Below are 12,759 nucleotides of genomic sequence, written 5' to 3'. Positions count from 1 at the left end.
ACATGGAGTGTTAAAGAGCTTTGAGTGGTGGGAAGACTAGAAAAGAGAGATAGTACAGTCCATTTAACATGTTGCCTGTAATCAAACTGGAGAGCAATATTTGTTTGCTTCAATGGCGAAGGCATGACCCGCCCACCTCTGCCTCTGATTGGCTTACCCTGATTACCGTAACCAATGTCCCTCATCATGCTTACAGCTAACTAATCCAACCAAAGTAGACAAGTACTAGCCAACAGTTAACAGAAGGAAGTCATGACATCACCATCCTAGGAAAAATCATTTGGCACCCGATGAACAACTATTGGAAATGGCAATAGACAATGTTCTCTCTGGTGGCCTCGTTCCCTTGAAAAACTAACTCATATATGAGTTTTATATATATATATATATATATATATATATATATATATATATATATATATATATATATATATATATATATATATATATATATATATATGAGTCTCAGTATCCAGTTCCTGCAGCCCTCAGATGAATGCAGTGGAGGAAAGTGCAGAATGTTTTGCTCTGAGAGGTTTTGTACTCTCCACCACTGACACAGCAACGCAGTTTTGGCAAATTCATCCTTGTAAATATCATCATCAATAAAAAGATGAGCCTTGCCTTCATCTTTTTGAAACAGTGGTGAGTGATTGTTTCCAGGTGTAAAGGTGCCTTTAGCATCAGGACCGGAGCAGCCTGCCGGGCTCTGGCTGCTCGTCCTCGCATCGCGCGCCCTAAAAATACCCCTCTCCAAGCGCGCGGATCAAAGGGGGCAGAAACATGGCCCCTAACCCGCCCCGGCATTTAACCTAAAGCCTCTCAGAGGAGGAGCGTCCGCCGCGAGCAAAGGGCCCGCGGCATCAGGGCTGAGCCGAGGAGAGGGAGGCGGGCTCGGGTTTCAGAGACGCGCACTGACGGCGGACCTGCCGCACTTTGGCTTTGGCTCGCTCAGAGGAGAAGCAGCGACCGGGACGCGGAGCGGAACACACAGGAGTACCAGTCCGGCCCTGAAGCAGGAACACCCCGACCCACTGAGGACAGACCACCTGCACGATGCCCCGCGCTCTGACGCGCATGTAGTGGATCATCTGAGTGACGCACAGAAGTTTGGAGACAGTTTGAAGTAAAGAAAGACTGCAGCTAAACATCAGAGAGACCAGACCGCCTCTCAGCAACGTAGCGGGACCTCGGGAGTCCTCTTCACCTGAGGAATAGAGGCTTTCTGCGTGGATAGAAGCAGTTAGAGGTCTAAAATGGATGAGCAGCAGCAGTGGGGAGTCGCCGGGAAGGCGGCTGAGGAGAGGCGGACTCGCGGCGAGCAGCAGCCGCCTTCCAAGCCGCCGCGGTGGAGGAACTGGAGAGATCTGCCGGGCGCAATGCTCTGCATCGCGGCTTCGGTTCTGTGCCTCGGGGTTTGCATTGTGGTTTTGGTCCGGAGCTCGGAGCTGCAGACCCGGATAGTAAGTCTGGAGCAGCGGCAGCGCGACGCGCAGCTCTCCGCCTGGATGTTGTCTCTGGAGCAGGTGGAGCCCGTTATCCTGGGCCGGCTGGACCAGATCCTGGACGAGGTGAGGCGGCAATATGATTATAATATGATGATGGTTCGTTATTAATCAGAGGGACTCTGCATGTGCCATATTTGGATAAAAAGTGACTTTTAATTCACCTCCAGTTCAAACGTCTTTACGGGCTCGGGAATCTTTTCGCGGGCAACAAGTGACTTTCTCACTTGTCGGGTCTTTGATGTTTTTATATCTGATTTAAATACATTAATGGATGTTGTTAAGGCACTGTCTGCACAGTTTAAGGTCTTTTCTTCTGCATTTGGTCTTTTCTAATCGTGTTATTGGAGTTTTTGTACCCTAAGAAATAAGATACAGTAATTATTAAATACATTGGTACCATTTTATAACAATTTCTAGCCCCACAAATCATGATGAACGAGCACCTACATGGAAGATAAAATAAAAATGTCTGTTATAGTTTATATTCTATAACTTCTGACTTGTGTGTGAGAGGATAGAAAAGAAGGATGAAGGATGCTTAATTAAATTTTTTTTTAATTTAGTCTTGATGAAACAATAATAACAATTAAGATGATACAAAATAAATAAGAATAAGAAATTATTCAAGGTATTATTTAAGGTGTTTATCAGTTGTTTCTTATTGGTTGATGTTGGAGTGATTATTTTAAACAATATGTGTGACACATTTTTGTAGTTAAATCAAATAATGCATAGCTTAGTTTAATTTGGAAAACCCAAACCTGATCTTATAAACAGCGTTTCACTGATGAACTGACTATGAAGCATAACTAGATACTTAATAAATGATGAATAAAGCAACCCGGTATTGTTAATAAAGCTTTCCTCATAAGAGAATGTCTTGAGTCAAAGCTCTTTCACATTGTTGCTCTGGAGTCACAGCCGACCTCCAGCTCCACTAGGAAGCTCCTCCAGGGGACCGAGTCAGACTGGTGTCTCTGTTGTCTCCTCCTCCGTTTGCTCTGGCCCAACTTTCATCTCCACGTTGTCACCGTTACAAATAACAAGACGCTGTAAGGATGTAATAAGTGACAATGGTACGTTTCCTATAACACAGCAGTTTATTTAGAAAAGACCGACCCTCCTCTGCCTCATACTGCACGGACAGAGAGGAGCCTCCACACACACACACACACACACACACACACACACACACACACACACACACACACACACACACACACACACACACACACACACACACACACACACACACACACACACACACAGGTGTACTAGAGCAGTGATTTTCCACCAGCGTGAGAGATCGTCAGGTGTGCCGTGGGAAAATGACCAATTTTACTTAATCGGTCCAAAACAATATGATTTATTTGCCGCAAATAATTTTCCATTGTTGAGCATCTGAGCTGCAATATAGTGTCTGGTCTAGTAATGAAATACTCTTCCATGCCAGTAGGTAGCACAATACTTACCATATGTGCTGTGTTATGCTACAATGTGACCTTTTGTACCTTTTTGGGTTGTTGGTGTGCCGCAGGATTTTTTTATTGTAGAAAATGTGGCGCGGCTCAATAAAGGTAGAACACACGGCGCTAGAGGACTCAGTGATGTCCAATCCAAGGTGCTGGAGAGACCCAGTCCTTTTGGAGTGCCGGCTCTGGAGCTCCTCCGCGGGGCCCCGTGAGGAGGATCTCTCCATCTTCATCTCCAGAAGGGCCCGGGGCCATGCAGCCTGCCTCTGTGTTTATCTCTGCATGTATACACACTCATTATTAATGGCACACAAGCACAGATGTGTCCTTTTGTTTGGAGAGGGAGAGAGACGCCTGTGATACTTTCACCCGACACTATCCAGAATGCACCTCCTGTCTTCAAAGATGACCAGTTTCCTCTGTTAGGGAAAATGTGCACAGAGGTGCTGCTAGTGTTCCACCACAGAGTCCTTCATATAGAGTAGTGTGTTAATGTTGGACTGGACCACAGAGTCCTTCATATAGAGTAGTGTGTTAATGTTGGACTGGACCACAGAGTCCTTCATATAGAGTAGTGTGTGTTAATGTTGGACTGGACCACAGAGTCCTTCATATAGAGTAGTGTGTGTTAATGTTGGACTGGACCAACTATAGTATAGTAATAGTATAGTATAGTAATAGTATAGTAATAGTATTACAGTAATAGTATAGTATGGTAATTGTATAGTTATAGTATAATTGTTATATATATATATATTGTTATGTATATAGTAATAGTATAGTAATAGTATAGTATAGCAATAGTATAGTAATAGTATTACAGTAATAGTATAGTATGGTAATAATATAGTTATAGTATAATATAGTAATAGTATAGTAATAGTATAGTATAATAATAGTATAGTATAGTAATTGTATTACAGTAATAGTATAGTATGGTAATAGTATAGTAATAGTACAGTATGGTAATAGTATAGTACAGTATGTAATATAGTAATAGTATAGTATAGTAATAGTATAGTATAATATAGTCCGTAGTATAGTAATAGTATAGTATAGTATAGTACGTAATATAGTAATAGTATAGTATAGTATACTAATAATATAGTAATAGTATAGTATAGTAATAGTATAGTATAATATAGTCCGTAGTATAGTAATAGTATAGTAATAGTATAGTATAGCATAGTACGTAATATAGTAATAGTATAGTATAGTAATACTAATAATATAGTAATAGTATAGTATAGTAATTGTATAGTGTATTAATAGTATAGTACAGTACGTAATATAGTAATAGTATAGTAATAGTATAGTATAGTAATAGTATAGTGCAGTACGTAGTATAGTAATAGTATAGTATAATAATAGTATAGTATAGTAATATTATAGTAATAGTATAGTATAGTAATAGTATAGTGCAGTACGTAGTATAGTAATAGTATAGTATAATAATAGTATAGTATAGTAATATTATAGTAATAGTATAGTATAGTAATAGTATAGTGCAGTACGTAGTATAGTAATAGCATAGTATAGTAATAGTATAGTAATAGTTTAGTAATAGTATAGTACAGTATGTCGTATACGTAGTAATAGTATTAAATAAAGTTATCAACCAACATGAATGCTTTCGAGCCGCTGATCCCTGATCATGCTGCTGTTAACACATCTGTGATGAAATGAGTTTTTCCATCAATACAAATACAATCCATTATTTCTTAATTATCAGAATTGTATGCAGTTAACCTCTGTAGACGACAATAAAGGAGTAAAAGGATAACAACCAAACCAGCACAGAAGCCTTCTGCCTGGGCCGATGTGGCTCATCAGAAATCAGTATCAGCAGAAAACCAACGTGCTTTAAAGTCTCTAAAGTTATATTTGCACTTGTTCTTTTCTGCTAATGGGACCCGTCACTCAAAGCCCTGATAGGATCGGGACCCTGAGCCCTCTGATGCGCCGCACTAGGTGTCCAGCCAGGCTCAGTTCCTCAGCCTCCACTCCTCATGCTGAGCGAGCCAACCCGTGTGCTGCTTCCAGCTCGCTGTAATCCTCAGACATGACTGGTATTAGGGCCGGGCCTCATCCATTACAAAAATACATCCGTTTGCATGACATGCATCGGCCGTCACCAGAACTGGCTGTGCCCGGAGAGCAAGCTAAAAAAAAACTCGCCTCCGATCCTCGGATGCTGCAAACTGCTGCAAACTGCTGCAAACTGCTGCAAACTGCTGCCCGTTAAGAACGTGTTGTGAGGTCCTTGAAGGCCACTGCAAGTCCCCAAAACAACAGCCATAACCTCAACAACACCCTGACAACAGCCCAACCTCAGCCTCTCTCTTTATTATCTCGCCCCAAACTTGGCCCCTTCAACATTTAACATTCACCACTAAGTGCTCTCTGCAGACCTGGTGAGCGTTGTGAGTGCAGATGCATGATGGGAGGTGGAGGCCATGTTGTGAGGTGTAGAAGCCTGAAAAACATAGTCCCCCCTCATTCTGCTCCCCACAGACCCTGCACCCAATATATGTATATATATATACACAAAACACAAACACATACATGCATATCCACGTTTACTTCCTCTGTGTGTGTGTGTGTGTGTGTGTGTGTGTGTGTGTGTGTGTGTGTGTGTGTGTGTGTGAGAGTATAAATGACCCGTGTGCTAATCAGACAGCCGAATGCAAACAGCACACTCAACTAGAAGTGCCTGAGCCTCTGCACTTCATCAGAGCACAGTTAGTGATGGTTACACACACACACACACACACACACACACACACACACACACACACACACACACAAACACACACACACTCTGAGGGACTTTGGCCTACCCGAAGGACACATTAGCTTGAGACTAAACAGACCCGCTGAGTTGTACATATTGTAAAGATCTCCAGATATGAGAGTGTTTTTATTAATGAAAACATCACATCACTGTCCAGAAGGAAAACATCAATAAGACATTTCATGACATGCTTTCTGTCTGTGTGATTGATGATTCCTGTGTGCTAATAGTGTAGTAGATACATTAGCCACCGTCTAAGGGGAAGAGTCTGCGTGTGTGTGTGTGTGTGTGTGTGTGTGTGTGTGTGTGTGTGTGTGTGTGTGTGTGTGTGTGTGTGTTTGTCGATGCATCACAATATAACATTCAAAATGTTTAACTGACCGCATGACAGTATAATAACAACACTATTGTAACTGAATTGACATAATTTTCCTGTTTGGAAAATATTTAACCAGAAGACCAGAACTGTACTGTTTGCATTTGTATTATGGACTAGACTCGTATCTCACATGTCATCATTCACCCATTCACCCCCTGATGGGAGGAGCTACCATGAAGGTGGCACCTGTCCATCAGGACTAACTAACATTAACACTGATGGGAGGAGCTACCATGAAGGTGCCACCTGTCCATCAGGACTCTAACCTTCACACACAGCTCCGGGAGCAGTTTGGGGTTGAGGGTCTTGCCCAAGGACAAAAGGACCTGGACTAGTGGAGCCGGGGATCGAACCGTCTGTAAACTTATTTTGAAACCAGTAGTACGTGAATTGCAAACTCTTTCCGTTGAAATATTACAGTGTGCAAACTTCCCACAATGCAATACGGTATTATTGACAATTATAAGATTTCACTTTGCTGTTGTTTTTTTAACTTCAAAATGAGGTCAGACTATGATTCTCATTGTTTACGTGAAGATACACACTATTGTTTATTCACACAAAAGTTTGTTGAGTATAGTACTTAAATTGATTATGTAGTGGAGGGAATGAGATTTTTGGACGGAGCACAGCTCTCTATGAAGCGAGTAAATAAGGGAAGTGAAGGCCTGGATTCAGAGCACCATAACAGGAAGTGTGTGCAGCAGCAGTGCCAGCTCTCACTGTTCATCAGAACACAGGATAGTAAAGGGGTTTGTCATCCTTTTAAAATAGAATGTTCAAACCACATTATAATACGCTGGCATCGGGTTACCTAAAACACACACACACACACACACACACACACACACACACTTCAATCCCTTTAGCAGGCCAGCTGCTCTTCATATGCATCACAAGCATAGCCTGTAGGATACCATGCTAAGACCCTGATAACAGAACATCTCCAGTAGGGTGCAGAGTTGAATGCAGAGTTGAATTAGTTCGGGCAAAAGTGATATCATTGGTTGAGTTGAAGCTCAGTGGGTGGAGCCAACACAATAGGCTTGTTGGAGATGATCGAGATGATCCAGTTCTGCATAGAACTGGATCGACTCAGTGAGTAACGACTCAGTGACCAACGACTCATGTAACTAACAACTCAGTGACTAACGACTCAGTGACTAACGACTCAGTGACTAACGACTCATGTAACTAGCAACTCAGTGACTAACGACTCAGTGACTAATGACTCAGTGACTAACGACTCAGTAACTAATGACTCAGTGACTAACGACTCAGTAACTAACGACTAAGTGATTAACGACTCAGTGACTAATGACTCAGTGACTAACGAGTCATGTAACTAACGACTCAGTGACTAACGACTCAGTGAGTAATGACTCAGTGACTAGCGACTCAGTGACTAACGATTCATGTAACTAACGACTCAGTGACTAACGACTCAGTGACTAACGATTCATGTAACTAACGACTCAGTAACTAACGACTCAGTGGCTAACGACTCAGTGACTAACGATTAATGTAACTAATGACTCAGTGACTAACGACTCAGTGACTAACAACTCAGTGACTAACGACTCAGTGATTAACAATTCATGTAACTAACGACTCAGTGACTAACGACTCAGTGAGTAACGACTCAGTGACTAACGATTCATGTAACTAACGACTCAGTGACTAACGACTCAGTGAGTAACGACTCAGTGACTAACGACTCAGTAACTAATGACTCAGTGACTAACGATTTATGTAACTAACGACTCAGTGACTAACGACTCAGTGACTAACGACTCAGTGAGTAACGACTCAGTGACTAACGACTCAGTGAGTAACGATTCATGTAACTAATGACTCAGTGACTAACGACTCAGTAACTAACGACTCAGTGACTAACGACTCAGTAACTAACGACTCAGGGACTAACGACTCAGTGAGTAACAACTCAGTGACTAACGACTCAGTAACTAAGGACTCAGTGACTAACGATTCATGTAACTAACGACTCAGTGACTAACGACTCAGTGAGTAATGACTCAGTGAGTAATGACTTAGTGACTAACGACTCAGTGAGTAACGATTCATGTAACTAATGACTCAGTGACTAACGACTCAGTGACTAACGACTCAGTAACTAACGACTCAGTGACTAATGACTCAGTGACTAACGACTAAGTAACTAATGACTCAGTGACTAACGACTCAGTAACTAACGACTAAGTGATTAACGACTCAGTGACTAATGACTCAGTGACTAACGATTCATGTAACTAACAAATCAGTGACTAACGACTCAGTGACTAACGATTCATGTAACTAACAAATCAGTGACTAACGACTCAGTGACTAACGATTCATGTAACTAACGACTCAGTGAGTAACGACTCAGTGACTAACGACTCAGTGAGTAACGACTCATGTAACTAACGACTCAGTGACTAACGACTCAGTGACTACAGACTCAGTGAGTAACGACTCAGTGAATAACGACTCAGTGAGTAACGATTCATGTAACTAACGACTCAGTGACTAACGGCTCAGTGAGTAACGACTCAGTGAATAACGACTCAGTGAGTAACGACTCAGTGACTACAGACTCAGTGAGTAACGACTCAGTGAATAACGACTCAGTGAGTAACGACTCAGTGACTAACGACTCAGTAACTAATGACTCAGTGACTAACGATTTATGTAACTAACGACTCAGTGACTAACGACTCAGTGACTAACGACTCAGTGAGTAACGACTCAGTGACTAACGACTCAGTGAGTAACGATTCATGTAACTAATGACTCAGTGACTAACGACTCAGTAACTAACGACTCAGTGACTAACGACTCAGTAACTAACGACTCAGTGACTAACGACTCAGTGAGTAACAACTCAGTGACTAACGACTCAGTAACTAAGGACTCAGTGACTAACGATTCATGTAACTAACGACTCAGTGACTAACGACTCAGTGAGTAATGACTCAGTGAGTAATGACTTAGTGACTAACGACTCAGTGAGTAACGATTCATGTAACTAATGACTCAGTGACTAACGACTCAGTGACTAACGACTCAGTAACTAACGACTCAGTGACTAATGACTCAGTGACTAACGACTAAGTAACTAATGACTCAGTGACTAACGACTCAGTAACTAACGACTAAGTGATTAACGACTCAGTGACTAATGACTCAGTGACTAACGATTCATGTAACTAACAAATCAGTGACTAACGACTCAGTGACTAACGATTCATGTAACTAACAAATCAGTGACTAACGACTCAGTGACTAACGATTCATGTAACTAACGACTCAGTGAGTAACGACTCAGTGACTAACGACTCAGTGAGTAACGATTCATGTAACTAACGACTCATGTAACTAACGACTCAGTGACTAACGACTCAGTGACTACAGACTCAGTGAGTAACGACTCAGTGAATAACGACTCAGTGAGTAACGATTCATGTAACTAACGACTCAGTGACTAACGGCTCAGTGAGTAACGACTCAGTGAATAACGACTCAGTGAGTAACGATTCATGTAACTAGCGACTCAGTGACTAACGACTCAGTGAGTAACGACTCAGTGACTAACGACTCAGTGACTACAGACTCAGTGAGTAACGACTCAGTGAGTAACGACTCAGTGAATAACGACTCAGTAAGTAACGACTCAGTGACTAACAACTCAGTGACTAACGACTCAGTGACTAACGACTCAGGGACTAACGCACAGCCGCTAGACATCGGAGAGCGTTGAAGGCGAATGACAGTCTTTGAAGGATGGTCATGTCATTGCTCTCCCTCTGGCAGACTCTGTTTCTGTTGTGGGTGTTGATGTTTTTATGATGCAGCTCTTTTTCTTACAACGGACTGCTCCAGTTGAATTGAATCTTCCTCCATGATCTGGTTTGGAGAACGTGTCTCTAAGAGGGAGTTCTGGCTGCTCAGCTCTCTGGACCAGTCCGACTAAAGACTTCTCCAGTTGTGAGTGGGCTCTGCCAGTATCAACCAAATAAACTCCTGCAGGAATTCATGAATAATATAAAGTGGGTTGAAGGGAAGTGGTGGCTGAGAGTTCAGTGCTACGGTTGGTTCTGCATGAGACTTTGGAATGACAACAGTACTAAACTTTGGAATCCCTAGTTATTTTGAGGCAGTTATAGATTTGTAAGAGTGTGTTTCATGGCTAGCCCCATATTTAAGGAATGAAGGCCTCACGTAACGCCTGTAGGACGCACATTTATTTGAGTTGTTGAGTTGTTTTATCGGCACTTTCTCTTATGCCCTTTTGGCCTCAATGTGCTTCAGACTAAATGTTTCACCTGAAAACCCCAGAGGAGTTGGGTTTAGGCTCCATCCAGACATTTAGAAACAGACATCTCAGTAATAGTTCAGGTTTCATGAGGTATGAAGGTGAGCAGGGTCTGAACTTCTCTTATCAGCCAACACCACGTCTTCAGAAGACACTGATATGAAAAATGCCCGTGAAAATGCATGAAAATGCAACACATGTCCCGTTAATGATCCTCCGTGGTTCCACTCATGGCCACGTGATATTTTCAAATAAAGGGTTTCAAACCGAAAATGAATCTATTTACAAAATTTGGCCATAAAAAATGAAAACTCAACATGAACGGATGAGGAGTGAAAGAGACTAATCTGACTACAAACTGAAAACAGCATACATAAGCACACACAGCTTATGACATGGCCGATCAGACCATTCATGATCAAATGAAGCTGCCGATCCTTTGATTGAAGGACGACCCGCTCACCACGGAGTCACAGTCGCTGACCACCGATTGGTCACAGTGAACCGTCCCTAGTGTGGCACAGGACGTCCTGCACAAACCCACTGCTTTTAAATAGCCAGGCGACTGTCACTAGTGGCGCAATCTTTTTATGAATGTGACCCAGATCTATTATAAATGTGCCAGTTTAAAAACACTAACTACACTTTGCACACTGAGCCTTGCTTACTGAGTACAGACATATGACATTGGTGGCTGCTATGGCGATCAGGTGAGCGCCCCACCTACGCTGTGGGGGTACTCTCAGCAGTGGAAACCAGTAAGCTTACCTTACCGGTACCAGTAAGGAGGACCATCTCAGGAGCAGCACCCTCAAAGAAACAGAATGTGGAAGGACTGAAAGCCTAACGATGTGTGACTGTACCGAAGTTAACTGAATATACTGTACATTCCACAAATGAGTTTGATGTATGACACGGTATGTGTCATCATGTACGTGTTCTGTGATCTGTGAACAATGTGCATGAGGTCAAAAGGTCAACAGACTCCGTGAGGAGAAAAAGAACTCTTGAAGTTGAACTATAGAACAGGAGTAGAAGTGACATTCACCCATCAGCTCTGAGGTAACGGGCCGTACCAGAATACTGCAGCAGGCCTCAGAATAACAGCCTCCATGACACCTGTTCTGCTCTACACAGCGTGAGGGACTGACTGCTATGCACACGGAGGCTCTTCTATTCTCCTCAGGGCCACGTCACATGCCGGCTTTTGTTTATGTGATGAGGTCATCTGTCACCCTGAGATACCCGGAGAAAGACTGCAAGATGCTGGCGGGCCTCGTGCTCACAGGGAAACCACAAGGAACGCTAGTGTAGTTCCAGTTTGAATGTAGAACGAGACAACGTAATCTTACTTCACCCATTCACACACTGATGGGAGGAGCTACCATGCAAGGTGCCACCTGTCCATCAGGACTAACTAACATTCACACTGATGGGAGGAGCTACCATGCAAGGTGCCACCTGTCCATCAGGACTAACTAACATTAACACTGATGGGAGGAGCTACCATGAAGGTACCACCTGTCCATCAGGACTAACTAACATTAACACTGATGGGAGGAGCTACCATGAAGGGACCACCTGTCCATCAGGACTAACTAACATTAACACTGATGGGAGGAGCTACCATGAAGGTACCACCTGTCCATCAGGACTCACTAGCATTCACACCGTAGGCACATCTACAGGAGCAGTTTGGGGTTGAGCCCAAGGACACAAGGACCTGGACTAGCGGAGCGGTCCATCTGTAAACTAAAAATCTCAAGTCAAGGTCCACTTAGTCTCTTGTTCTGGAGCTTTCTCCCATATCAGGAGGTTTTCATCAGCATATGTTTGCTCAGTTGCCATTGAATTGTAATTTTTTATCCATTAAAGTTCACTGTCAACATGTTGAGGAAGTCCTAGAGGTCACGGGAGGTCAATGTGATAGAGCCAGAGAGTGTGGAAGAAGCGAGTCAAGGTTGAGATGATTTGATAGTATTAAGTATTACGTGTATTAATGTAAACTGTGTTATGACACCAGACGTGTCATGATGTTAAATATCAGTGCTAACGGGCTTCCTCTGTTCCGTCTCTGCAGAAGCTTGCAGCGAGGCTACCGAAGACACGGGAGTCCAGGGAGGCTCCCCACAGCTGCCTGTGTCCTCCAGGTAAGACCCCACACACACACACACACACACACACACACACACACACACACACACACACACACACACACATGAACACACATGAACACAAGGGAGAAGCTGCATTTGGCCGTTCAAACTGTCCCATACTTCTCCGTCACTGTC

The 12,759-nt window shown here is 42.9% G+C and overlaps 1 protein-coding gene across 1 annotated transcript in view; it reads left to right on the top strand.

Moving 5' to 3' along the window:
* Positions 1–1,256: 1,256 nt before the first annotated feature.
* The window catches only part of col13a1 (collagen, type XIII, alpha 1), a gene marked incomplete at its 5' end in the record, with an annotated part of 106,542 nt that continues 95,039 nt past the window's right edge, over positions 1,257–12,759 (top strand). The window contains 2 exons of the mRNA XM_079229879.1: positions 1,257–1,571; positions 12,549–12,618. Coding sequence (XP_079086005.1) covers positions 1,257–1,571; positions 12,549–12,618 — 385 coding nt within the window. The remainder of the gene's footprint in view (positions 1,572–12,548; positions 12,619–12,759) is intronic.

Source organism: Taurulus bubalis (assembly GCF_910589615.1).
Source record: "Taurulus bubalis genome assembly, chromosome: 14".
NCBI lineage: Eukaryota > Metazoa > Chordata > Actinopteri > Perciformes > Cottidae > Taurulus > Taurulus bubalis.
The sequence above is the reverse complement of the archived record's forward strand: the minus strand, read 5'-3'. Positions and strand labels throughout refer to the sequence as shown.